At 43.4% G+C, this 27,768-nt stretch overlaps 1 protein-coding gene across 7 annotated transcripts in view; it reads left to right on the top strand.

The window, feature by feature from the left end:
* PDPR (pyruvate dehydrogenase phosphatase regulatory subunit) overlaps positions 1–24,649 on the top strand; it is a 39,783-nt gene extending 15,134 nt beyond the window's left edge. For 2 of the 7 annotated variants that reach the window (XM_036274141.1, XM_036274142.1), the window contains exons 4-18: positions 848–929; positions 1,025–1,188; positions 1,829–1,950; positions 2,999–3,116; positions 3,850–3,999; positions 5,431–5,623; positions 6,932–7,056; positions 8,942–9,097; positions 9,855–9,988; positions 10,577–10,725; positions 11,129–11,241; positions 12,721–12,815; positions 14,957–15,046; positions 22,691–22,873; positions 24,084–24,649. In XM_036274141.1, the coding sequence (XP_036130034.1) occupies positions 848–929; positions 1,025–1,188; positions 1,829–1,950; positions 2,999–3,116; positions 3,850–3,999; positions 5,431–5,623; positions 6,932–7,056; positions 8,942–9,097; positions 9,855–9,988; positions 10,577–10,725; positions 11,129–11,241; positions 12,721–12,815; positions 14,957–15,046; positions 22,691–22,873; positions 24,084–24,488 (2,279 nt within the window). In that variant the 3' untranslated portion in view covers positions 24,489–24,649. Of the gene's footprint in view, positions 1–847; positions 930–1,024; positions 1,189–1,828; positions 1,951–2,998; positions 3,117–3,849; positions 4,000–5,430; positions 5,624–6,931; positions 7,057–8,941; positions 9,098–9,854; positions 9,989–10,576; positions 10,726–11,128; positions 11,242–12,720; positions 12,816–14,956; positions 15,047–22,690; positions 22,874–24,083 lie in introns of those variants that run through there. The other 5 variants (XM_036274143.1, XM_036274144.1, XM_036274147.1 and 2 more) reach the window with 5 other exon arrangements.
* The last annotated feature ends 3,119 nt before the right edge of the window (positions 24,650–27,768 follow it).

Raw genomic sequence — 27,768 nt, 5'->3', positions numbered from 1 at the left:
AACTCTTTGTCTGAAATTCAGGCTGTGATTAGCCCACAAATCAATGGACTACTCTGGTAAATCTATTTTTAAACACTAATCTCTGAAATTTCATTTCTCCTAACAGACATTTTTGTCATGTCAGTGAAGGGTGTATTTATATGATAATTTCAAAAGAAATTAAGAAAATAAATTATTCTCACTGTACTTCCTTTGAAAAGATAACTGATGGATTCAACTCTATTCATAAGAACTAAGAGTCATTGTATCTTAGGAGGCTTGTCATTGACCCAAGTGTAGTAAAGCTGTGTCAGGTATGCTGATTACAAACAGCAGAAAATGGCTCTGGCTACCTGGGGCAAAAGTTTGTTAGAAAGCTGTTGGGTGCCTGTAGATTTGGGATGAGGTTGCCAGCCGGAGGCAGCATGGAGGCCAAGACATGGGTCCCCACAGCAGGCAGTGCCTCAGCTGGGACAGGAGCCGTCTGTCCCTAGATCTCTGTACCTGAGATGAGTGACCTCCAGCCATTCACCTACTAGCTCAAGGCCGAGTCTTCCAGGAGGTTACATTCCACCAAAACTTGGGGGAAAAAATCTAGACAGAGTGAAGAATATAATGGAATCTGGGATACATCCTCCCACCAAGAATTTTTTTTTTTTAAGCAATGGCATTTTTTATTTTTATTTTAAGAATGATTTTCTGCTCATTAAAATCTCATTTGATCCTCAAAAACTGAGCTGAGAATGTTTGGACGGTGGCAGTCCCAGGACTCATCACTGGTCTTGTCACTTACAATCTCGTGGGCCTGCCTCTTTGCCACCCTTCGTTTTTCCTGGTCTGTCTCAGTCTGGGCTGATTTTCCTTACAGGTTACATAAGGACAGGCTCCATCTTTCTGGCCCAGACTCAGGACCGGCTGATCTCCCTGAAGCGCATCAACTCCAGGCTCAAGTACGTATGAGGCTGGATGCCTGTCGTGGCTGTACTGTCACCCTGATCCGCCAGAGGGCCAGTGACTGTCATTGTCCCCTTGTGTTCTGTGGCAGTATTATGGGCATCCCTTCTGAGATCATCTCTCTCAAGAAAGTGGCCGAACTGCACCCTCTCCTCAATGTGCACGACCTTGTGGGGGCCATGCACGTCCCTGAGGATGCGGTGGTGTCCTCCGCCGATGTGGCTCTCGCCCTGGCAAGTGCTGCCTCCCAAAATGGTAAGCAGGTTGGGGATTAGGAAGAAAGTGTCTCACAACAGGCAACAATATCAACTCAGCTATCATTTCGTACACTGTTTTTTGTTTTAGTATACTATCTGTTACTATTTTTTCCCTCAGGGCCACATTTTTCTTATTAAAGTCTGAAGGAACTTGTTTTAGTGCTGATTTAGTACACTTCAGACTTAAGGGACTCCTTTTCCGCACTGACCTAAGAAGCTCCAAGGTTAGAGCACACTTTAGAGATTTAATCCACAGCTTGGATCATGTCCCAGGTTTGCAGTGAATGAGGGGAAGACATATCAGTGTCCATGGTGTTGTGCACTCTAAATGAACTGATTCATGATATGGGTAGATAAGGATTTAAGATACCCTATTTGAACTTTTTCTCCCCTGCCCATTTTATGATTCCTGGAATTCATTTGTACACTGAAGTTGGTTATTAAATTTGCCTGCCATTTTTAACCTTGAGAAGTCTGATTTACAGTCAGGATGTGGTTCCTCAGAGATTTTTTTTTTTTCAATTAAAGCATGGACCTGGCCTTTTCAGTATTTCTTATGAGTTGAGAATGTGCTGCTCATGCCTTGATTTGTAACATCTGAGGATCAATGCCGCAATTCTTTCTTTACCTCGGAACAGGTGTTCAGATCTATGACCGGACAAGCGTTGTTCATGTGATGGTCAAAAAAGGTCAAGTTACTGGTGTGGAGACAGATAAAGGACAGATCGAATGCCAGTATTTTGTCAACTGTGCTGGTCAGGTAGGTTAGCAACAATAGCGAGTCACTGGTTTTCTCATTTAGCTGTTGTCTCCAGAATTTTGTGGTGTAGACTTAAGATTATATGGTCACAAAGTAAACAGATGTTGGGGACCACACTTTCTTGTGGGGGCTAGAAAACGCAGGTTCTTGTATCCAAATCAGAAACCTGTTCCTCCAGCAGAGCTACAGTGACCTTTCCTTCCTCCTCCCTGCATGAACGGGGGCCCTCCTGTTCGGAAGGCCAGGACCACTCGCACATTGACATAAATCCTTGGCACTGGGTCTTTCTGTGGTGTTTTATTTCATTCTACAACCTAGCAAATAAAGTATTAGGTTGTTTTTTTGTGTGTCAGGAGCATGGATTCAGTTTCCAAAACTAAGCTGCTTCTGCTTTGAAGACAGATTGGTCTTTTCTGTTCACTATCCAGTGTAAGGTGACTTAGGAATACTTCCTGTCATATGAAGTTCATTTTTTTTTTTTTTTATCCTCACCCGAGGACATTTTTCCATTTTTTGTACAGATCGAGTGGGAGGGAGAGAGAGGAAGGGAGAGAGAGAGAGAGAAACATCGATGTGAAGGGACACATTGAGTGGCTGCCACCCGCACGACCAACCAGGGCCGGGGACAAACTGCAACCGAAGTACGTGCCCTTAGCGGGAACCGAACCCGGGTCTCTCCGGACCGCAGGCCAACACTCTAACCGCTGAGCCAAACTGGCCAGGGCTGAAGTTCATTTTTGATTGGTACTTAGGTCTGTAGTTGAGGCCAGGTATTTTGTTAAAAGGCCTCATTTGCTCCCCATGAGTTCTTTTTACTACTGGTAAATCTGTCTTCCTTTGATCTAAAAGTAAGTTTTATGGTTTAAAAAGTCTAGTATTGCTCCCCATCCAAATAAAGTAAAGCAGGCTGAATCTTGGTTTCCCATACTTAATATTGTTGCAAGAGCACATACAAGCCACTTGAAATTAAACTCTTTTCAAGTGGCTGAACTTGCTCATTTGTCTTTCTGTTCCTCTTCCACCCACAAATCAATCTGTCCATTTGTAGTGGGCATACGAGCTGGGTCTGTCCAACGAGGAGCCGATTAGTATCCCGTTACATGCCTGTGAACACTTCTACCTCCTGACTCGCCCCTTGGAGACCCCTCTGCCGAGCAACACACCAAGTGAGGACCTGCACTTTGTTTTTAATCTTGTTTCCTTGCCACTGTTCTGTCCTCTGAAAAGGAAGACTTTTTGCTAAGGACAGACTGTGCCCTAAAGAGTCTACTTTTCTAGAGCATGTTACAGGGAGGTGACCCAGTTCTGACATTTAACAATTCTTTGTGAAAGGGTGACCAAAACGTGCATTCCACTTAAGCAATTTTTTTTGTGGGTGTTTTTTTTTTTTTTTTTGCCAAGCTAATTGTAGTCCCAGACAGAGGTCTAAATTGACAATACTTGGAATATAACCTGGAGTTTTTTACTTGAATGCTATACATTGTTGGAATGTCTTAGGTAAGCTATAAACTCAGGATATTCAGTGACCTCAAGTGCTGTGGGAGAGGGTTTGATTCCACTTCTAAGGTCTGAATCCCTGGAATGAGCCCAGCAGTCCCTCCTTTTCTTAGGCTTTATGTAGCACAGCAGTTGTGTAGCTTGGTTGTGAGGACTAGTCAAAGCGTCTAGGTAACTGATCAGGTAAGGGGTAATCAGAGAAACACTCCCCACTCTGAGGGGGAGAAGCCTCCCAGATGACCTGGAAAGATATTTTAAAGCTGATATGTTCATGGGATGTGGTTTTGTTAATAAAACCAATAGTGGGTGTTACTGCTTTGCTTTTCTTCATCCATTTAGAAAGCTGGCTTACCTCTAATCCACTTTTCTACTCCCCGTTCCCTTGTCATTTCTCTTCCTCAGCTGTTGTGGATGCTGATGGCAGAATTTATATTCGCAACTGGCAGGGTGGCATCTTGTCTGGGGGCTTTGAAAAAACCCCGAAACCAATTTTCACTGAGGGCAAGAACCAGCTGGAGATTCAGAATCTACAGGAAGACTGGGATCACTTTGGTGTGTGAACTAGATAGCAATAATAATATCCTATATTTGTCTGAGATGTTACATTTTTCATAGCATTTTCAGGACTAGCACCTTATTTGATCTTTGTAACAGCCCCATTTGGAGGTTACGGAGGGTGGGCTACAGAGTTTGCCTGATATCAGGACACTTACTTGGTAGCAGATTCAGGAGACTAAATCTTGGTTAATTGACGTTTGGCTTATTATTTGACCTAAAATCACTGCTGAAATTTCAGGCTAGGAGGAAAACTTTTCTAAGGATTTTATATAAGTTAAAGAAATTTTAAGAAAGCAGAACTATTTTGTTAATATGGTCTTTTACTCAACTTTAAAATAATTTTATTTTTTGAATAGTTAATATAGTTACATGGTTCCAAATTTAAAAGATAAGAGTCTATAATGAAGAATTTCCTTCCTACCCCTAATGGATTTTTTTTTTTTTTTATCCTCACCCGAGGACATTTCTCCATTTTTTGTTCAGGTAGAGTGGGAGGGAGAGAGAGGAACAGAGAGAGAGAGAGAGAAACATCGATGAGAAAGGAACACATCGAGTGGCTGCCACCCGCACAACCGACCAGGGCCGGGGACAAACTGCAACCGAGGTACGCGCCCTTAGCGGGAACCGAACCCGGGTCTCACAGGACCACAGGCCGACGCTCTAACCGCTGAGCCAAACCGGCCAGGGCCCTAATGGATTTTTTAACTATTTATTATGAAAAATTTCAAATTTTTATTTTATCTTTTTCTAAATAGGGGATTTTAAAAATTAAATGTTTTTATTAATATTTTTAGAGAGAGAGAGAGAAACATCAATCGGCTGCCACCTGCATGCCCCCTACTGGGGATTGAGCCCAAAACCTGGGCATGTGCCCTGACCAGAAATCGAACCAGGAGCTCTTAGTCCGTGGGACGATGCTCAATCCACTGAGCCACAGTGGTAGGGCAATTTCAAACTTTTAAAAGTGGAGAAAATAACATAAGGAAACCTCATGTACCCACCAACCAGCTTCATTCTGGTGTCATCTGTTACCATGCCCACCAGATTACTCCCAGATGGTGGACTGACTTTGAAACAGGCCGGGTGCCTGTCTTTGCAGACATTCCAGCTTAGGGAACCCTGCCCTTTCATTGCATCTCCCTCGGGTGCCACGTGAGAGCTTTAGCCCTGAGCCCTTCGAGATCCTCATCTGTAACCGCACGCGTTGTTTGCTCTTCCGTAGCTCCTTTCCTTTGCAGGTATCTTCTTAGGTGTGTTCATAATTCCAGCAAGGGTTCTGCTTTCTGTTAAATGGCCCGGTTGACTCTTCTTAGAAAACCTCTTCCAAGAGATTTTATGAAAGGAGAGGGAGTAGGGAAGTATGAGGAGTTGGAAGTTTTGAATTCCCTGAAGCTGACCCTGTTTGGCTTTGTTTTGATTGCTCAGAGCCCCTGTTGAGCTCCCTCCTGCGTAGGATGCCAGAATTGGAGATGCTGGAGATCGTGAAGTTGGTGAATTGCCCTGAGACCTTCACGCCAGACATGAGATGCATCATGGGCGAGTCTCCTTTGGTTCAGGGCTACTTTGTCCTGGCAGGAATGAACTCTGCTGGCCTTTCATTTGGTGGAGGAGCTGGAAGGTAAGTCACTCACGCTTAGCTTACTGGACTTCTTTCTTTCTTGTTAAAATGATATATTTTTAATCTGCTATGTTAGTAATAAGAAGATACATAATTTTAGTGTCTCCTTCGAAGTAATTACCATGAAAGGCTCTCCTAATATTCCTGAAATGTCATTGTGCAAAATGTTTTTGGAACTCCTCTTTTGGAATTAGCCACTAAGCCTGTGTGATGAATATTCTCGTGTACTCTTTCAGTTGTATCAAATGTGTGTTCTTTGTGTATTTGAATTTGGAAACATCCAAGTGTAGTGAGTGAGATAGATGATCAAGTTTTTATTTAAAAATTAGGTACTAGTAAAAATTTAATAAGTTGGTCATAAAAGGACAAATATTATGTGATTCACTTCTGTGAGATACTTAGAGTAGTCTAATTCATACAGATAGACAGTATAAAGGTGGCTGCCAGGGCCCGGGGTAGGGAATGGAGAGTGACTGCTTAATGGATAGTTTGGGAAGATGAAAGAGTTCTAGAGATGGATAGGCTGAAGGTTACACCGTAACATGAATGCAGTAATGCCACTGAACTGTACACTTGACAATGGTTAAGATGGTCAGTTTATGTTATGTGTATTTCCACAATTAAAAACATTTTTTTAAATAAATGAGGCCATTGTTCTTGAGTGACTTGTAGAATGGCTCTGGAAACAGGGAAGTGGAGTTACCAAAAACCTTTGGAGCAGAGGAGATGTGTTCAGTAACTGTATGACCTCCTGAGGAGGCAGTTTTACAGAAACAAAGTAAACACATTGGCTGCATAAATCAGAGTACATTTGTATACATTTTAGTCTTGTTTCTTCCTAGATGTGCCTATGTCTTAAGTATTAAACATTAGACTAAAACCCTTATAGTGGCCTAGCCAGTGTGGCTCAGTGGATTGAACATTGTCTCAATGTTCAATTCCCAGTCAGGTCCTGGTTCAATTCCCAGTCAGGGCACATTCCGGGGTTGCGGGCTCGATCCCCAGTAGGGGGCGTGCAGGAGGCAGCCAGTCAGTGTATCTCTCTCACATCAATGTTTCTGTCTCTTTTTCCCTTCCTCTCTGTCTAACAAATCAACAAAAACATATTTAAAACCCTCATAGTGGTCTTGTGAGAGCAACAGATGGATCCACGTTTGTTTCTTCCAGGAAAGTTAAGGAAATTGCCCAGAATTGCTCACCCAGTCCCTGACAAGATAGGATCTTTGAGCTTGTTGGTTCTTGATTCCTGGTACAATGTTGAGAGTGTCATACCTAAGGCCAGCAACTCCACTCCCCCACCCCCAACAGGTACCTCGCTGAATGGATGGTGCATGGTTATCCTTCAGAAAATGTCTGGGAGTTGGACCTGAAACGCTTTGGAGCCCTCCAGAGCAGCCGTACCTTTCTGCGCCACCGGGTCATGGAAGTCATGCGTAAGTGGAGCTACATGTACCCTATTGCACCTACTTGCGAGTGTCTTATTTGGGGCCTGTCCTGTTATTCAGAGGGGTACGTTTTTCTCAGTTCTTTGATGATTCCTTGAAATTCAGCTTCTATTGTTTGACTGTTTCAGACCTATGTTGGGGTCGTGGTGCCCCATGTGATGTTTATGGAATGTTTTCTCTTGTATCTTGTACCTGTTTATGTCATGGGGCAGGACAGTAGAATAGGACTTACAGGTGGGACTTCCTGCCAGACTTGGGGAGCACCTTCTAGTATGTTCCACATTGCCTGCTTCCCACTGTGCCTCGAAGACCCGATGTTGCAGTGAGTGCTCTCGCCTCCACCTGGTGTTGGGATCATGGTTTGCTTTCCAAGGCAGCAAACTTGCCAAGTCATTCTCACAGCTTCAGGCTTCTCTGAGTGACTTTTGTCATTAACCCATGATATGCTGGCAAGATAGGAAACACTTCTTGTATAAATACAAAGCATACATCCCTGCTCTTTCTCTCTGTTCTCGCTTCCCTCAAACTTTGAAGGATTGGCCTCTTCATTTAACTGGTGGCTCTGCCTTGTCCCTCATTTGGTTTCTAGTCTTTGTGTTAGAAACTGAATCAGATCAGATTGTAATTTCATTTTTCTTTTATTGAGGAACTATTTTCAGACTTTGCCAAAATATGTCTTAAGTATTTTGGGCATACTTATGCTCAGGACTAAGTTTCTACATTGGCTGTGACTACTGTTCTTGATTGAGAATGAACTGCTGGTTTAGTAGCTGGAGATCCCATTCATCATGCAAATTTGGATGACCTTTAGCACCCACATAGCCTTTGGCAGTGAACTCATATCTGTTCCCACTCATATCTGTTGGGACCCGGCAACAGTATGTGTAACTGCTAAGCTTTATTTTTAGAAAATATGTGGGTTAAAATGTTGAACTATTGTAAGTCTAGATTTCCCCGTCCATAGTTACTTTAGAACCTGTGCAAATCATAACTGAGCTTGGACTTCTCAATAATGTGACATGTTTGATGGTATTTTCTGATTCTCATAAAATAGAAATTTCAGGCATGATAGAAAACGGGGAATGGGAAAGTAGAACCTAAAATACCAGTGACTGACAAGTTGTCATGATGTAAGAAAACCAGCGTGGCTTCCTGATCTTTAAACTCCCATCCTCCTCCACTGTCCTGAAGTATCGCCTGTGTGGACCTGTGTGAGGTCAGGTCTTCTCTTTGGAAGGGACTAGAGGTCACATTCTTTCTGACTATTTTTACTCATTGCTAATGCAGATTGGACATTAGGAGAAATGAATTCTGACCTTAGCTTTGTTACGAGAATAATGTCACTGGGACAATACTATGCAACCTGTCAGGTTTCAGAGCCACCAGATTAGGTAGGCTTTGTCCCCTTTCACTTCACGAATGGGTTAAACATAAGAGAGGAAATGTCTACGATGGGTCTGAGATCCCAACAGCACAGGCACTGTAAAGCATCAAGTGCCATTTTTTCACACTTTGTAACTACCTGTGACCTTAGATATCACCTTCATCTGTACTACAGAGCTTAGCAAAGTTTAGAACTATGATCTTTTTCTCATTGTTTCCACCTCCTAATTTGGAATCATAATTGTGAACAGAGATGCAGAGTCGTCATGTGACTCATAGCTATGTAACTATGAAGTGGTGACACCAGCTCTTGCAATATTTTTCTTTCTTTTGGAGCATGCTTATTATATACTGTGTACTATTTGACAAATTATGCTACATTAGCCTGGAAAGAATGCTCTTTTGAATGGGGGCAACTCCAGCATCTAGTAGATAATGGGTTCTCAGCTCTGTGGCTTGCGCTTTTATAGACTGTTCTTATCTGTTCTAGCTCTGCTGTATGATTTGAAGGTTCCCCGTTGGGACTTCCAGACAGGGAGGCAGTTACGCACATCTCCTCTCTATGACCGGCTGGATGCACAAGGAGCCAGATGGATGGAAAAACATGGATTTGAGAGGCCAAAGTACTTTGTGCCACCAGACAAGGGTAAAAAGGCATATTCTCATTTCTGTTCTTATGCCCTGAAAATTGATAAAACTTAATTTTTATTACTATTATTTTTTTTTGTTAACCCTCACCCAAGGATATTTTTCCATTGATTTTTAGATAGAGTGGAAGGGAGGGAGAGGGAGAGAGAGAGTGAGGGAAACATCAGTGTGAGAGAGAGACATCAATTGGTTGCCTCCCACAAGACCCTGAGCAGGGCCGGGGATCATACGTGCCCTTGACCAGGAATCAAACCCAAGACCCTTCAGTCCACAGGCCATTGCTCTAACTGCTGAGCCAAACTGGCCAGGGCAGTAAAACTTATTTTTAAATGTATATAGCTAGAATGTGTTTCTGGAAGAATAAATAATAACAGTCTGTTATATTAAACTATACAGGAGCCCTTGCTGGTTTGACTCAGCGGTTAAAGCGTCGGCCTGCGGTCCAGAGAGACCTGGGTTCGGTTCCCGTTAAGGGCACGTATCTTGGTTGCGATTTGTCCCGGGCCCTGGTTGGGTCTTGCGGGTGGCAACCACTCGATGTTTCCCTTTCACATTGATGTTTCTCTCTCTCTCTCTCTCTCTCTCTCTCTCTCCCTCCCACTCTATCTGAACCAAAAAATGGAAAAATGTCCTCGGGTGAGGATAAGAAATAAATAAATAAAACACCAGGAAGCAGTTTAAAATAAACTATACAGGAGACTACCCAATATAAATCCCCTCCTTTTCTCTCTCCCTTTTGTTTTTCTGTTCCATAGATCTCCTGGCATTGGAGCAGAGCAAGACTTTCTATAAGCCGGACTGGTTTGACATTGTGGAGTCTGAAGTCAAGTGCTGTAAGGAAGCCGTATGTGTCATTGACATGTCCTCTTTCACAAAGTTTGAAATTACAGTAAGTATTTAGGAAGCAATATAACAGACTAGGAGACGGTGCATAGTTATTGAATGCCTCCTTTCTTCATCTGTCTCTTCAAAATGGATTCTGTAAGAACTCTGGTGTGTGTGTGTGTATAAATTGTTTTTTACTGATTTTGGACAGAGAGGAAGGGAGAGGGAGAGAGAAATAGAAACATTGATGAAAGAGAACATTGACTGGCTTCCTCCTGCATGCCCCACACTGGGGATTTGGGCCACAGCCTGGGCATGTGCCCTGACTGGGAATTGAACCGGCGACCTCTTTGTGTACAGGTCAGCGCTCAACCACTGAGCAACACCAGCTGGGCAGAGCTCTGGTATATTTTAATGTATCTTTATTACAACTGACTTTTTAGCTCTTTATCGTTTTTAATCTGCTTGCAGAGACCCATTTATCATTAGAATCAACAGCTTTCTCTGGTGCTCCTTGCAGTGGTGTAAGGAGCACATACTGTTGCATGAGCCCAGGCTAATTGAATTTTCTTACTAGTTGCATTGCCCATCAGGCCATGTTACCCAGCCAAATGCTCTTGTGCTTTATTTGCTTTGTTTCTTAACCCTACAGTCCACTGGAGATCAGGCATTAGAAATTCTACAGTACCTCTTCTCCAATGACCTTGATGTGCCCGTGGGCCACATCGTGCATACCGGCATGCTCAATGAAAGTGGAGGGTATGAAAATGACTGCAGCATAGCACGCCTGAACAAGCGCAGGTGAGGTCACGTGTTGTACTGGTTCCCTGTGGCAAAGTAGAGCACCCAGCTCACTCTCCAGGAAAGCAGAGTAACCAAGGAGAGAAACATTTCACTCACCACTCCATGGCCAGTTTATTAGTGGCCCAGTACAAAAAGAAATCATCAGCAAGAAAAGAAAAAAAGTCACCAGATTACATAAAACTCGATGTGGAAAGTTAGTTACCCTATTGGGTCTTGTTTTATATTAGTAGATCTGTTTAGTGATAGAAGCCAGTCTTCCATTTGTCCTTATATGGAGTATCCTCTCCGAAAGCTCATTTGCCAGTATTTTACTTTGTTTTAAAACTAGCTAAGAACTTGATTGCTTCCTGATCCTTTTTTGTGCTGCCTGGTTTTGATTATTTGTGGGTCTCACTTTCAGTTTCTTCATGATTTCTCCAACTGATCAGCAGGTCCACTGTTGGGCCTGGCTTAAGAAGCACATGCCAAGAGACAGCAACCTGGTTCTGGAGGACGTCACCTGGAAATACACGGGTACTTCTCTCCGGGGTCCTCTAGGGTCAGCTGAGTGAGGAAAGGCCAGTTGATCCATGTTTGTGTGAAATAGAAGCATGGAAGAGGCTCTCTGGTTATAGAAAATTGATCTCTAATACTTCCCCATGTTTTTTTTTTTCTTTATTGATTTTTAGAGAGAGAGGGAGAGAGAGAGAGAAACATTGATGAGAAAGAACATTGATTGGCGCCTCCTGCATGCCCCACACTGGGGATTGGGCCCACAACCTGGACATGTGCCCTGACCGGAATTGAACCAGTGACCTCTTGGTGCATGGGTCGATGCTCAACCACTGAGCCACACCAGCTGAACCTTCCCTGTGTTTTGTTTTGTTTTTAGTCCTCACCCGAGGATATTTTTCTGTTTATCTTCAGATAGAGTGCGAGAGGGACAGAGAGAGAAACATCGATGTGAGAGGGACACATTGACTGGTTGCCTCCCGCATGACTGGAATCGAACCCATGACTCATTGGTCCACAGACTGATGCTCTACTGCTGAGCCAAACCGGCCAGGGCCTTTCCTGTGAGTTTCAGTGAAGCATGGAACGAGTTCTTTAGTTACTGTTTTGGTCACTGCTAAGTCCCCTGCAGCCAGCATGTAGGACCGCAAATATTTGTTGAACGAATGAGTAAATGATTTTTATTTTCTTCTGTTTTCTAGAGTAAATAATTTTTAAATTATGTTTATATTTATTATCTAAGTATTATTTTCTTCAGAATTGCCCCTTAGCTTTATTTTAATGAGTGAAGACTTTCTTAAGGATGACTTAAATTTCCTGATTGTCAAAGCAGTTCTGTCTAGGAGCAGCCCTCTATACCACCCCCATTCCAGGTCTAATGCTTCCCTCCCCCCACTTAAGCTATTCCTGCCTCTCGTCCCACCAGCCCTCATTATCAATTCATCGTAGCAGTATGTATGATAAACTCTTGCTACCGTATTGGCAAACTACAGAATCTTGTTGAACCCAAGATTGAAGTGTAGTTAGCACAAGCTGCTGTCACAAATGTGACAGATCCAGAGTGACTGGGTGGCTCTCCTCCTGGTTCTGAGTTGGGATTGGGGCTTCTCTATCACATAGCCACACTGGGAAGATGAGGGGAATGGGAAGTGTGCAGGGGGGTTATGTTCAGCCCCGGAAGTGGGCTTCCGTTTCATTGGCCCGGACTTGGTCTCATGATCCTATCTGACTGCAAAGGAGGCTGTGGAATGTTGCTTTCCTGTGTCCCCAGGAAGAGGAAACACTCTAGTGTGGCCTTCACATGCCAGCAGTCAGTAGCAGGCCTGTTGGGAGAGGTGTATCTGCCAGAATCAAGTGTACCTTGGATTGTCTAGGCGAAGGGATGCTTTCCTGGACTGCCACCCAGGCCTGGTCGTAGCTGAGCACATCCACAACAGACCTTTCCCACTGGCTCAGCATTTACTTGGAGCAGCCAGACATCTCTTGTTCTTTCCTGTTTAGCCCTCAATCTGATTGGTCCTCGAGCTGTGGATGTGCTGTCCGAGTTGTCCTATGCCCCTATAACTCCGGAACACTTCCCAAGTCTCTTTTGCAAGGTGGGTGCTAATGAAGTTCTAGTTTTTAATGGGCGGGAAGTATCTTTTACAGAGATGGCAATTACATGTTCCTATGACATTTACATTCACAAAGTATGTTGAGTTTTACTAAGTAAATAAAATGACAGAATAAATTCATTTACTTTTCACCCTTCAAGGTCTCCTTATTTAATAAGCATCAGGATATATTTGAAGTGGATTTAACTTCTCTAAATAGCAGTTTTATATATTTATTGCTTTCTATAGCAGATTAAAATTCTTAATTGTAGGATTATGATACTGATGTCAAAAAACTCATCAGGCCCTGGCAAGTTTGGCTCAGCAGTTAGAGCATTGGCCCACGGACAAATGAGACCCGGGTTCGATTCCGGCCAAGGGCACATACCTCGGTTGTGGTTTATCCCCAGCCCTAGTCGGGGTCGCGCGGAAAGCAACCAGTCGATGTCTCTCTCGCATCGATGTTTCTCTCTCCCTCCCTCCCTCCTAATCTGTCTAAAGATAAATGGAAAAATACCCTCAGGTGAGGATTAAAAAAAAAAACTCATCAGGGTCAGGTCCCTTCTCTCCATGCAGCACTTCGTCTCCCATCCCAGAGTCAGAGCGGCTTCTGGGTATGTGGCATCTAAAGGTAATAGATGGTGTATGAATTCTCAAACAGTTTACATGGTTTTCTTTTTTTATACTTGGCAACTACAGCTGAGTGAAATAAATTGTAACTGAATAAAAGAAATAACTGAATACTCTCAAGAAAGTGGCTGATTTGAGTCCACATGGATAGATGTTTATGTCAACCTATAACAAGCAGCTTGGGACAGTTACTGATGGAGGCTCTTTGAAGTTCAGACCAAAGTTGGAGTCCACCTTCTAATTGATTTTAGTTTTCCTTTTCCTCCATGGTAGAGTGAAATCAACAGAAAACTCTCACTGTTAGCCACAGTGACTCCTTCAAGCACTGTCTTTGCCTGTTGACGGAGTGACCCACTCGTGTGCACCTACAGAGCACCACATGACATGAGGCTTCCTGTGGAAACAGTTTGCTTCAGTTCCTTCTGGAACTTACCACTTTCCTTTGTAGGAACAGTAATTGAGACAGAGGCAATGGAGCTGCTGTGAACACGTTTTGAGTGTCAGAAGCCCGGTCTTACACTCCAGGGTAGCAGGGGAACCGTCTTCTGTGGGCATCATGCATCAGATCCTTTGTGGGCAGGTGCCCAGGACTGTCTGTCAAGTCCTCCAGAGGAGACATTTGCCTGGTCTTCATTGTTCTTGATGCACATGACTAAAACAAATATTTTTTTTCTCTCTCTCTCTCTTTTTTTTAGAGTGAGGGAGAGAGAGAGAGAAACATCGATGTGAGAGAGACATGTCGAGTGGTTGCCACCCATGCGACCCCAACTGGGGCTGAGGACAAACTGTAACTGAGGTACGTGCCCTTACCGGGAACTGAACCCGGGACTCTGGTCTGCAGGCCGACGCTCTAACTGCTGAGCCAAACCAACCAGGGCTGACTAAAACAAATGTGTAGCAGGACTTTCCAAAAGTAATTCTTCATGTTTGTCAAAGACTGCCTCCACTTCCCACCAGCAGTTTGGCTAGCACTCCTGAAACTGATGATATTCATGAGAAGAGAGATTGTAAAGGCTGTGTTCCATTCCTAATGACCTGGATACCTGGAAATAGACCATTTTGAGGTTGAAATTCTTTCATTCACATCTTTTCCTTTCAGGGTCAAACAAAAAGAGGGGTTTACCTCAGGCACCCATCCCACTTCCCTTGGAGTTTAAACATTTTTTTTCTTTATTGTTTAGAGAGAGGGGAAGGGAGAGGGGGAGAGAGAGAGAGACATTGATGAGAGAACTTCGATTGGCCGTTTCCTGCATGTCCCCCACTAGGGACTGAGCCCACAACCTGGGCATGTGTCCTGACTGGGAATCAAACTGGTGACCTCTTGGTGGGTTGACGCTCAACCACTGAGCCACATGGGCAGGGCTCCCTTCGGGTTTTTTTTTTGGTACATGTCTCTAGTGGGAACCAAACCTGGGACTCTCTGGTCCCCAGGCCAACACTCCGCAACTGCTAAGCCAAACTGGCCAGGGCTCCCTTGGGGTTTTGATACTGACCATCTCCCTTCGTTTCTACAGGAGATGAGTGTGGGCTATGCCAACGGGATCCGAGTGATGAGCATGACTCACACAGGAGAGCCGGGCTTCATGCTTTACATCCCCATAGAGGTGAGAAGCACGGAAGGAAGCTTTGCTGACTGTCCCACACCTGCTGAGCACTGGCAGGGTTAAAGCCGTTTCTGATTGTGCCTTGGTAATTAAATAGGCTGCGTTAAAGAAATTTTAACTTGTTTAAGGTATCTACTCTTTTTTAATGGATAATTCATTCACATAGCTTAAAAATGAAAACCCAGAGTATTCAATTGCACTTGAACAGTTCCCACCAACTATGAATGATCTTAGATTTTTTTTTTTTTTTTTAAATCCTCACCCGAGGACATTGTTCGATATTTTGTTCAGATACAGTGAGAGGGAGAGAGAGAGAAACATCGATGTGAAAGCGACACATCGAGTGGTTGCCACCCACACGATCCAACCAGTGCTGGGGACAAACTGCAACCAAGGTACCGAACCCAGGTCTCTCCGGACCGCAGGCCGACGCTCTAACTGCTGAGCCAAACCGGTCAGAGCTGATCTTAGATTTTTATGCCATATCAGAAATTTTTGTGCATATGGAAGCAAGTGCAAAGACATACTTTTAACACCCTTTTTTAGAATCACAGAAGCACACTGTTGTTCTTCATGCTTTTTATCTTAACAAGTTAAATATCATTTCCTATGAGTACCTATAGAGAGCTTCCTCTTTCTTTGTTCCTTTATTTTCTTTATTTTTAAATTTTCTTTTTTTGGGGGGGTAATCCTCACTTGAGGATATTTTCCCATTGATTTTTAGAGCGGAAGGAAGGAAGAGGGAGAAAAAGAGAGAAACATTGATGTGAGAGAGAGAACTTGATTGGTTGTCTCCTGCATGACCTAGACTAGGGCCAGGGATCAAACCTGCAAACTAGGTACATGCCCTTGACCAGGAATCGGACCTGTGGCCCTTTGGTCCTCAGGCCAACCCTGTAACTGCTGAGCCAAACCAGCCAGGGCTATTTATTTATTTTTATTATCATTTTTAATCCTCACCTGAGGACATTTTTCCATTTTTTTGTTCAGCTAGAGTGGGAGGGAGAGAGAGAGAGAAAGAAACATCGATGTGAAGGGGACACATCGAGTGGCTGCCACCCCTGCACAACCCAACCAAGGCTTGGGGACAAACTGCAACCGAGGTACGTGCCCTTAGTGGGAACTGAACCCAGGTCTCTCTGGACCGCAGGCCGACGCTCTAACCACTGAGTAAAACCGGCCAGGGCTATTTATTTTTTAACCCTCACCCAAGGATATTTTTCCATTGATTTTTAGTGTTATTACAAAAAGTTCTGCAGTATATAAGTGTGTCTTTTTCCTCATTGCATGTACTAACACATGGAGATGTCAAACTTTAGGCTGGTAGGTACAAAACCGTTTGTCATTGCAGCTTTAGTTTCCCTTTTGTGTGAGACTGAGCAGCTTTTCAAAACCACTTCACTCCAAGTAAAAGTTCTGCCCACCCATTTTCCACTCATTCCTTCTGATTTTATCCAATATGTCTTCTCTGCCTCTCTCACTCCCTGCTAATCTTTGAATGTGCCAGACTGCTCCTGCCTCAGGGCCTTTATACTCGCTGTTCCCCTTCCCTTGGCACTCCCTCTACAAGACAGATACTCCCAAGCAAACAGCAGTACCTGCTTCAGGTCTCATTCACATGTCACCTTCTTGGCAGCCTTATTTAAAGTTCTCCAGTTCTCCCTATCCACCTTCCCTGATTTATTTTTCTCCAAAGTGTTCACTACTTGTCTAAAAAAAGTATTTTCTTTTATTCGCTGGATTACCCATTTAAATATAAGTTCTTTGAGGTCAAGGACATTTGTCTGTTTTAACTTTTACTTTATTTATTTTTTTAAACTTATCTTTATTGTTGAATGTATTACAGATGTCCCCTTTTTTCCTTCATTGACCCCCTCTTCTCCTGCTTCCACCCCCTCCTGCCTTCCCCACACTATTGTCTGTGTCTACTGGTTATGCATATAAGTTTTTTGGTTTATCTCCTTGTCCCCTCTCCCCCATTCCCTTTGAGGTTCCTCAGTCTAACAACCAGTTTGTACTTTTTTTTAATCCTCACCCAAGGACATTTTTACATTCATCTTCAGATAGAGTGAGAGGGGGAGAGGGAGAAAGAGAGAGAAACATTGATGTGAGAGAGACACATTGACTGGCTGTCCCCCACACATCTCTCTGGACCACTGGCCAACGCTCCAACTGCTGAGCCAAACCAGCCAGGGCAGTTTGTACTTCTTAATCCCTTCTCCTATTTTGTCCATTTCCATAACTCCCTCCCATCTGGCAACCATCAAGAAGGTCTCTGTATGAGTCTGTTTCTGTTCTGCTTGTTCATTTGTTTGTAGATTGAATTGTTGATATGTATTTACTGCCTTTTTTTTTTTTTAATCCTCACCCGAGGACATTTTTCCATTTTTTGTTCAGGTAGAGTGGGAGGGAGAGGAAGAGAGAGAGAGAAACATCGATGTGAAAGGGACACATCGAGTGGCTGCCACCCGCACGACCAACCAGGGCCGGGGACAAATTGCAACCGAGGTACGTGCCCTTAGCGGGAAGTGAACCCGGGTCTCTCTGGACCGCAGGCCGACACTCTAACCGCTGAGCCAACCGGCCAGGGCTTTATTGCCATTTTATTGTTCATATTTTTTTTTATCTTTTTCTTCAAGAAGACCCGTCAACATTTCATATAATACTGGTTTAGTGGTGATTAACTTCTCTAGCTTTTTCTTGTCTGGGAAACTCTGTATGTCCATCTATTCTAAATGATAGCTTTGCAGGACAGTGTAATCTTGGTTGTAGGTTCTTGCTATTCATCACTTCGAATATTTCTTGCCACTCCCTTCTGGCCTGCAAAGTTTCTTTTGAGAAATCTGCTGACAGTTTTATGGGAGCTCCCTTGTAGGTAACTAACTGCTTTTCTCTAGCTGCTTTTAAGATTTTTTTTTGTCTCTAACCTTTGGCATTTTGATGATGTGCCTTGATGTGGGCCCCTGGGTTCATTTTGCTTGGGACTCTCTGTGCTTCCTGGACTTGTATGTCTGTTTTCTTCTTCAAATTAGGGAAGTTTTCTGTCATTATTTTTTCAAATAGGTTTTCAATTTCTTGCTCGCTCTCTCCTTCTGGCACTCCCATGATGCAAATGTTGGTACGCTTGAAGTTGTCCCAGAGAGTCCTTACACTATCCTAATTTTTTTTTCTTTTTTCTTTTCTGATTGGGTGATTTTTGCTGCCTTATATTCCAGATCGATGATGTCCTTCTTTGCTTTACTTACACTACTATTGATTCCCTGTAAATTACTCTTTATTTCAGTTAGTGCATCTGACTGTGCATCCTTCATTTCTGTCTGGCCCTTTTTTATGCTCTTGAGGTCCTCATTAAGTTTATTGAACATCCTTATAACCAGTGTTTTGAACTCTGCATCTGTTAGATTGCTTATCTCCATTTCATTCAGTTCTTTTCCTGGAGTTTTGATCTGTCTCCTCAATTTGGCTGCCACCCTGTGTTTGTTTCTATGTGTTTGCTGTCTCCTTGGCTTCCTAGGGTGGCCTATTGCAGTAGGTATTCTCCGGACCGCAGGTGGACGCTCTTACCGCTGAGCCAAACCGGCCAGGGCTGCAGTAGGTATTCTGTAGGGTCCAGTGGCACAGCCTCCCTGATCACCCCAGCTGGGCCCTGGAGGTGCACCCCTTGTGTGGACTATACGCCCTTCTGTTGTAATTGAATCTTTAAAAAAAATTTTTATTTTTTTATTTTTTAGAGAGAAAGGAAGGTAGAGGGAGAGATAGAAACATCGATGAGAGGGAACATTGATTGGCTGCCTCCTGCATGCCCCCCACTGGGGATAGAGCCTACAAGCTGGGCATGTGTCCTGACCGGGAATGGAACTGGCGACCTCTTGGTGCATGGGTTGACACTCAACCACTGAGCCACATCGGCCAGGCTGTAATTGAGTCTTGATTGCTGTTGCATGTCAATGGGAGGGATTTACTCAGGCTGATCAGCTGCAAGGACTGGCTGTGCCCACTGACCATTGACCTCTGACTGCCTTGGAGGATCAGCTGTGCAGTGGCCCACCACACAGAGCAAGACTTACTGCAGCAAGGCTCTGGTACTGAGTCCACTTTTTGAGTGTGTTGCTTGTCGAGGTTGTTGGGTGGTGGTGCTTTGCCATGGTCTGAAGCTGCCCACTGTGTATGCTGGCTCTGGGGCAAGGTCAGCTACTGCCTGTGTTCTGCCCTGGGGCCACCAGGCGTAAGTTACAAAGTGATCTGCAGATGGCTGCTTCTTGTTCTGAGCTTGGAGGTGCCCAGGCAAAGCCAGGCTGTGAGCCAAGGCTGGCTGCTTCTGGTGCCAGGCCTGGGGGCACTTTAGTGAGAGGTATGGACTGAGACTTGAACCGGTGACCTATTGATACATGGGTCGATGCTCAACCAGTGAGCCACACTAGCTGGGCTATGTAGGATTTTTTAAATGTACTTATGGAAAATGTTTCCACATTATTTTTATGTAGCTGAATTGATCAATCTTTGTGGCTTCTAAAGTTTGATACACAGAAGGGGGCTTCCCCACTCCACGGCTATAGAATTTTTCCAGTTCCCTTCTGGTGCCTTTATAGTTTATGTTTTTGCTGTTTATGGGTTTTTAAAATGTTTAAACCCTCCAAACCCTCCAGTTTGGCTCAGCAGTTAGTGTTGGCCCGTGGACAGGGTAGTGGGTTCAATTTCCAGTCAAGGACACATACCTGGGTTGTGGGTTCAATCCCCAGCCCTGGTTGGGGTTGTACAGGAGGCAGCCAATTGATGTGTCTGTCACATCAATGTTTCTTTCTCTCTATCCCATCCTCTCTTCCACTCTATCTAAAATCAGTGTATAAGTATCCTCAGGTGAGGATTAAAAAAAAAGTTTAACACCCTTAAAAATAAAATGTAAACCCTCCATCCTCTTGCATTGCCTGTTGGTGCATTTTATGAGATATGGCTCAAACTATTTTTTTTCTACCTAGATGATCAATTAATTTGAGATTCTACCTCTATCAGACACTAAGTTGCTATGTGTATTTGGGTTTATTTATGACTCTCTTACTTTGTTCTGTTGGTCTATTCATGATCCAGGATCACAGTTTTAATTATTTGTTATATATATTAATATTTCTAAGTGCTTATCCTCCCTCGTAGCTCAGAAAACTCTGGAAAAGAAAAACAATTCCTGTTTCCTTCTTTTCCATTGTGAACCTTATAATCAGGTAGCTAAAAAAAAACACCTTATGTTTTGGATTGTGTTACATTTATAAATTAGAGAGAATTGACTTTTTTTAAAGAGAGAGACATTTATTGTTCCACTTATTTATACTTTCATTAGTTGATTATTCTATGAGCCCCGACTGAGGATTGAGCCTGCAACCTTGATGTACGAGGATGATGCTCTAACCAACTTAACTACCTGGCCAGGGCCGAGAATTGACATTCTTATGTGTTGAATTTTACAAAGTATGCCTTTAATTTTTTATTCAAGTTTTTTTTTTGGCAACTTTCAAAGGTATTTTGGAGTTTTCTTCATGCAGATGTTCTACATTTCTCAAGTTTATTTGAATATTATTTTGTTGCTGTTATGAATGGGAAGGGTACCTTTGTTCCATTATCTTGTGATTATGGTTTATGAAAGCTATTTTTCCTGTATATTGACTCTTTAACCTAATTCCTTACTAAATTGTTTATCGTTGTTTTTAGTTGATTCTCTGGAATTTCCAGGGTTCAATTTTATATAAAGATAGTAAGTTTTTCTTATTTCTTAACAATTTTTATTTTTACAATTTCCCTGTTCATCCAATTGTGACAGGTAGCAGTGATTGTACTGCCCCCCCCCCCCCTTATTGATTTGAGAGAGACAGGAAGGGAGCGGTAGAGAGGGAGGGAAACATCAATGAGAGAGAACATTGATTGGCCGCTTCCTGCATGCTCCCAACTGGGGATCGAGCCCACAACCTGGGCATGTGCCCTGACTAGGAATTGAACTGGTGATCTCTTGGTGCATGGGTTGACACTCAACTGCTTAACCACACCAGCCAGACCGTACTAGCTCTTTATTCTCCTTTCCCTCCAGTCTCTATTGATCTTCTACCCCCACTTTGCTAATTCAGGTGTTTCACACATACACATCACAGGCTGTGTTCCCCTTTTCCACACTTAAAAGTTGTCTTGACCACAGTGGTTTGTTCAGTAGTTGCCTGTTTAGGTGCAGTAGTGCAGTTTGTAGAGCAGCATACATTGCCAGGATAAAGGATTATGACGCCAACAAAGCTGATTTTTTTCTCCTTCCCAGTTTTATTGAGAGGTAATTGGCATATATCACTATAAGTTTAAGGTGTACAGCATAATGGATTGACTTAATATACTGTGAAATGATTACTGCCCTAGGTTTAGTTAGCATCCATCATCTCAAATAGATACAATAAAAAGCAAAAAAAGATATTTTTGTTACTTGTGATAAGATCTCTTAGGATTGACTCTTAACTTTCCTATATACATGTAGCAGTGTTAACTATAGTCATGAGGTTGTACATTGCATCCTTACTACTTTTTAACTTATAACTGGAACCTTGTATCTTTTGACAACTTTCCTCCGATTCCCCCTCCCTCCACCCCCCACTACTGGTAACCACAAGTCTGATCATTTCTGTGAGTTGCTTTTCTTTTTATTCCTCATATAAGTGAGATCATATAGTATTTGCCTTTCTCTGACTTATTTGTCTTGTTTTGTCTTTTATAGCTTTTAAAGCAGTGTAGTCTGCTGTTGGGCTTTAGATTTAACAGAGTATACTTAGATAGGGATTGAATATTTTGCTTTCAATTTGGAAAATGTTCTGTTCATTTAAGTTATTTGATACTTACACATTTCGGGAACCTAGAAAAGAACAATGTGAGAGCCCTGGCCAGTTTGGTCAGCAGTTAGAGCATCAGCCTGTAGACCAAAGGGTTTCAGGTTTGATTCCGGTCAAAGGTACATACTTGGGCTGCAGGTTTGATCAATCCCTGGCCCCAGTTGGAGTTGTGTTGGAGGCAACCAGTCAATATATCTCTCTCTGAAAGATCAATGGAAAAATACCCTCTGGTGAAGATTAGCAAAAAAAGAACACCATGTGAGGCCAATGTAGGATGTGGGTAGGAGAGCTTTGCTTTCCTGGCTCCTTCCTCTGAGACTCATTCCGGGTCTCTAAGATATGCTGTAATCTGAAAAATCATATGTTACGTGCATGCATTAGAATGTATCGTTTCATAGTGTGGGCCATGCATAGGGAGTTGGGGCAGAGAACAAAGCCAGGCGAAGGTGAGCGGACTGTTCGAGCAGCAGTTCTGAGCTTGGTCATTACTGGGTGGAGAGAGTGCTTATGAGAGTTATTTAATGATTGCTATGTAAGGAGTTAGGTTACTCACCTAGGAATTTGAGAAACATGAAAAGACACAGTGCTGCTTTCATGGAGCTCACATCTGCATTAAGGGTGACCCTCGCTCATTACTTCTGGACTAAAGCACTTTGGTTTTTGAGACATCCTGAGAATTTTATACAACCCTCTCCCCTGTCCAGATTAAGTGTCAGCCATTAGGCACATCAGTCACACTCCATGTTGAGATCTGAAGGTCTGCTGCTTACTAACCTTTCATCTCTCCCTTCAGTATGCCCTACATGTCTACAATGAAGTGATGAGTGTTGGGCAGAAATATGGAATCCGGAATGCTGGGTATTATGCTCTTCGTAGTCTCCGAATTGAGAAATTTTTTGCCTTCTGGGGTCAGGATTTGAATACCCTCACCACCCCCCTGGAATGTGGACGAGAGTCTCGGGTGAAATTGGAGAAGGTACTGTGTCCGTGCACACGCACTCCACTGTCTCTCACCTCCCAGTGCAGGGCATCTGTGTTAGAGCAGAAGAGGGGCTGGTTGGAAGGAAAGTGGAAGTATTGACTCCCTGGCGATAGCATCTGGTGAAGAGTGATGATTAGGATGTCCTTAGAATAAAAAGTATATCTATTGGATAAAACATCTTAAGAAAACAGTAAACCTGAGTTTTCAGCATTTTGTTCTTTCAGACAGTGCTTTCTGGGGAAGTTTCCTGAGTTGATCATGGTGATACATTAACATGCCATGATTATTTGTACAAATTAGTCACCTTCCATTCAGTTGCCTAATTTTTTTTCTCTTTTCCAAGTAATATATGCACATAATTTTTTTTAAAAAGTTTTTTCCTTTATTAATTTGAGATAGGAAGGGAGAGGGAGAGAAACATCGATGGCTGCCTCCTGCATGCCCTCTACTGGGGATTTGGCCCACAACCTGGGCATGGGCCCTGACTGAGAATCGAACCAGCAAACCTCTTGGTGCATGGGTCAGTGCTCAACCACTGAGCCACACCGGGTGGGCTAGGCACATGGTTTTTTAAAAATCTTAATTCAGGAGGATGTTCATCACGTGAAGTCTCTTTTCCACCTCTTACCCCATCCATCTCACCTCCTTTCAGAGCTTCAGTGGTACTACTAGCTGTTATTTTAGCAAGCATTCCCTATCAGTACAGTAGAGCTACAGTAGTCTTTTTGAAAAATTGTATTTTTCTCTGCTATAAAAGTAATGAATGCTCATTTTGGGAAATAGAGAATAAAGAAAATTAAAATCATTCATACTTTATTTTATCCTGCTCTTGCACATATGTGTATATAAATATATGTGTATTGAATACAGATATATATGCATGAACTTTTTGTTGGGATTACATGTTTTTTTAAAAATTCCAGCAAGTGTTTTTGAGTATTGATTCCCCCCGCCCCAAACATCTTTGTTCTATATGAAAATAGAAAAAAGCAAACATGGACACCTGTTGTTACAAAAATTCTCTGAAGGCATCTTCTATATTGTGAATGCAATTTTTCACATGGTGGGAAACAGTGTCCCCAGAGCCTGCCTGGGAGAGGTGTTACACTCCACCTCAGTGACACAGGGACCCCTTCCCATTGTGCTGCTCATATGCTGAGAGGCAATGTGTGGATAACGACTCTATGTTGCCTTTCTTTTCTAGGGAATGGATTTCATTGGTCGAGATGCCCTGCTGCAGCAGAAGCAGAACGGGGTGTACAAACGCCTCACTATGTTCATCCTGGATGACCACGACACAGACCTGGACCTCTGGCCTTGGTGGGGAGAGCCCATTTACCGAAACGGGCAGTATGCTGGCAAGACCACCAGCAGTGCCTATAGCTATACCCTGGAGCGCCACGTTTGCCTTGGCTTTGTGCACAATTTTTCTGAGGACACTGGGGAAGAGCAGGTGGTGACAGCAGATTTCATCAACCGGGGAGAGTATGAGATTGACATTGCGGGACAGCGGTTCCAGGCCAAGGCCAAGCTCTACCCAGTCGCCTCCCTCTACCACCATAGGCGCCGAAAGGATGACGTGGAGCTAAGTGACCTGCACGGGAAGTAATGCCAGGCAGTCTTAGCTCCTCCCCATCTTACCATATTAGGAGTCTCTTTTCTGATACTATCTCTCTTCTTGATTTAACCTTTACCTCCCATCTCTTTAACTCCTTGATATAATTATTTTAAACTTTTTGCTTTGCAACCTTTTGTCCTTTCATCTCTTCCCCCCTGTTGTAATTCCCCATCTCCTAATACTTGCTCTGGGCTGTTTGTCTCATCCCTCCACCTGTCTTACACTTCATGGTGACAGTCTGACTTCAAATGCTGTGTGCAGGCCTCAGGGTAAAAGTCCATCTCTGTGAGGCCAGGTGTTCTCAGAGCTGTATGTTTGTGCCTTTCAGCCAGGCAGCTCACCCTCTTGTTCCATTGTGCTGTGGGTTGGCACCCTGATACCTCTAGTAAGATGACCATCTACCTCACTGATGAGAGGCATCGTGTGGGTGTTATTGGGCTGCAGTAGAGACAAAGTTAACCTGGCACCATTCCTAGTCTCCCTGCTGAACTAATCAGACTGTAGGGCCACCTGCTTATTACATCTCTATAATGAGGGGTTTTGCTTGTTTGGCTGAGTAAACAAGCCACAGTATTTGAAAGGGAAAAAACATGTTGCCTTTTGTGTTGCTTTTCTTCCTGGTATTCAATCATCCCATCTTGATTTTCCTTGCCTGACCTTTTGGCAGTAGGCCCACTAGCTCAGCAAATGTTTCTCTACCTTGAGAAAAGGGAGAGCATCCTGTCCATACTGAGTTCAAGAGTACTGGAATCCCAAGTTCTGCTTCCTCTGGCACAGAACAGACAGACGACCCCACGCAGGTCCAGAGTTCTGCATGTGGAGAGTAGTGTACGTTATGTGAACCTAGCAGACTGTTCTCCATCCGTTCTTTCCCTACCTCTCTGTCTCCTCTGGAATAGAAAATGACTTGGAGTGCCTCGAAGAAGGCCATGCACAGTTAAGTAGCGTCTCTTTGAAGGGTGAAACTTGAGTGATAGCACAGACTATACTATTCATCCCAACACATAATTCCTCTCACACCTAAGATGTCCTAATCTGATTTTTTAAAAGTATGAACTGCTGTTAGAGATGTAACTAATTAAATTGTTGCCTTTGTCATTTTGGCATCATAGAAGCATTGGCTCTGAAAGTCCATTAAAGAAGATGCTTTCAGGTGCTGGCCTACTGATGCATGTCAACATACCCACGTAGACTGGCTTCTTCTAGACGTTTCTTGCCGTGTCCCCAGCTGACAACACCTCCTTGATTAGTGCCCACCTTTTAAAGAGGTATTAGTTGATTTAATAGCTGAGAGGTGTTGCCCAGCTGGAGAACAGGAGCTGTGCCAATGCAGGTGATACACATTTCATCTTGGCCGTAAGTAGAGGTTATACTCCTAAGACTAGCAAGATGAGACTCTTCTAGGGCATCACTTGTTTACTGAGTGCCCTGAAGCACATTATTTTTTGGCACTTTATAGTTCATCGTTGAAGTCTCTTTGTTCATTCACATATAGGCAGTCTGAATCTGGTAGTTTTGTTTGGTCCTAAATCTGAAGGGGGTGACTCTTTCACACCTCTAGCATAACTGACAATCAAAACATCTAATTTGTGTGTCATTTCCATTTCTGGGGCAGTGGGGCCACAAGTGTTTGTCTTGTGTGACAACTCACCTCTCTCTAGGGATTCGAGGCATTCTGGACTTGAGTTTAGGTGGTTGATACTTTTTTCTCTGAAATAATCCATTGTCATCTCTTGTGCTGTCTTGGGGAGGGGAAGGGCTCTGCATGCTTCTTCTATCTTATCAGCATATTCAACTGAAAAATCTTTTTGAACCTAGAAACACAAAGTATATTAGCCTCAAACAGATGAAGACCCCGGGTTGCAAGTTTCCTACACACCTTCTCCTCCCTTGAAATATCTTCTAAGCCCCTCATTGCATGTCCTGATTCTTGGCATGGCCATGGTCATTTGACTTACACTGAAGCACACAGCAGAAAGTATCCCATCTGTGACACTGTCACTGAAGTCAGAAAAGCTCTAATTCAGAAAGTTCTAAGAGTAAAAAGGGACAAAAACTACCTGCTTAGACAACCTGTTTGAGGTTATCACGTACACAGCATGAGTAGGACACGCTCTAGGACAGAAGGGAACAATTACCACTACAGTGCTCTTCTGGGAGTCCCTGTACCCCCAGTGTGAGCCATGCCGTTCAGGCTAGGGCCAAAGATCCCATTTCTGCAGGAGTAGAGCACAGGCACTAAGAGATGACTCATCACCCTGATTTCCGGCTTTGATTCATGGAAATGTACTGGCATCTGAGTGTCTTCACCATCCTTTCAGAACCTGAGGCAGGTAAAAGGGAATCTTTTGTGACCTATGGTCTTGGTTCTCACGTGGAAGGCTGTGCCTGGTAGGACAGCTCACTGCCTGCTTTCAGAGATTAGCTACAAGGTTCATTTTCATCTTTTTGTGGCTTCTTGGGCAGTGTAGTCAGCAAGGATCCTCGTTAGTATCTAAGGCAGAGGTTTGTGCAAGTGTTTAATACTAACGAATAACTTTTTTTTTTTTTTTTTTAATATTCCCAGCATACTCCCCCACACAGCATTTTATCAGTATGAGTTTGGGGAAATTTTCTAATGAGGAAAAGATTTTCATCTCACACATCATTTCTAGGCACATGGATTCTGGGAGAAGCACAGCTGAGTGGGAGAAATGGCAGGTGAAATATTAAGACGTTTTAGGCTTTAACTATGACATCCAACAATAAGTTGTAAGTTCTGGGTGGGCCTGTGGGCCTGTGAGCACCTCCCCCACTGCCTCCACTTTAAGGTGCTGAATTATAAGGCTCCTTCATGGTCAGTATGGGGCTCACATTTGCAGTCCCTCTTCACTAACAAATACACTATTTTTCCAGAGGACTATTTTCATATGTGTTTGCTATCTTTTTGTCCATTGTGTACCAGAGTTTTTCCTTATATTAACATGATTCTTGAGTTCTCTGAGCAGAGTGTCCTTGGAGATTTACACATTTCTCAAGGGCCATTTTTTTCATGATATTTAGATGCAGCTATTTTTATCCTTTGCAAACTTTCTGCCTTCTCATTTTTCTGTCTCTCAAGGACAGTAATTACAGGAGGCGGGAAGGATATTTCAAGCATCTGTTTCAAAAGATCTAAGCCAGGAATTCCTTTGCACACCAAGAACTGGGGCTCGGAGCATGTCTTTTCTCCACACCAGTTCTCGTGCCTTACACTCCAGAGTGTCCCATGGTGGGTGCAGAGAGGAAGGAC

This window comes from Molossus molossus, unplaced genomic scaffold (genome assembly GCF_014108415.1).
Source record: "Molossus molossus isolate mMolMol1 unplaced genomic scaffold, mMolMol1.p scaffold_m16_p_21, whole genome shotgun sequence".
Taxonomy (NCBI): Eukaryota; Metazoa; Chordata; class Mammalia; order Chiroptera; family Molossidae; genus Molossus; species Molossus molossus.
The sequence above is the reverse complement of the archived record's forward strand: the minus strand, read 5'-3'. Positions and strand labels throughout refer to the sequence as shown.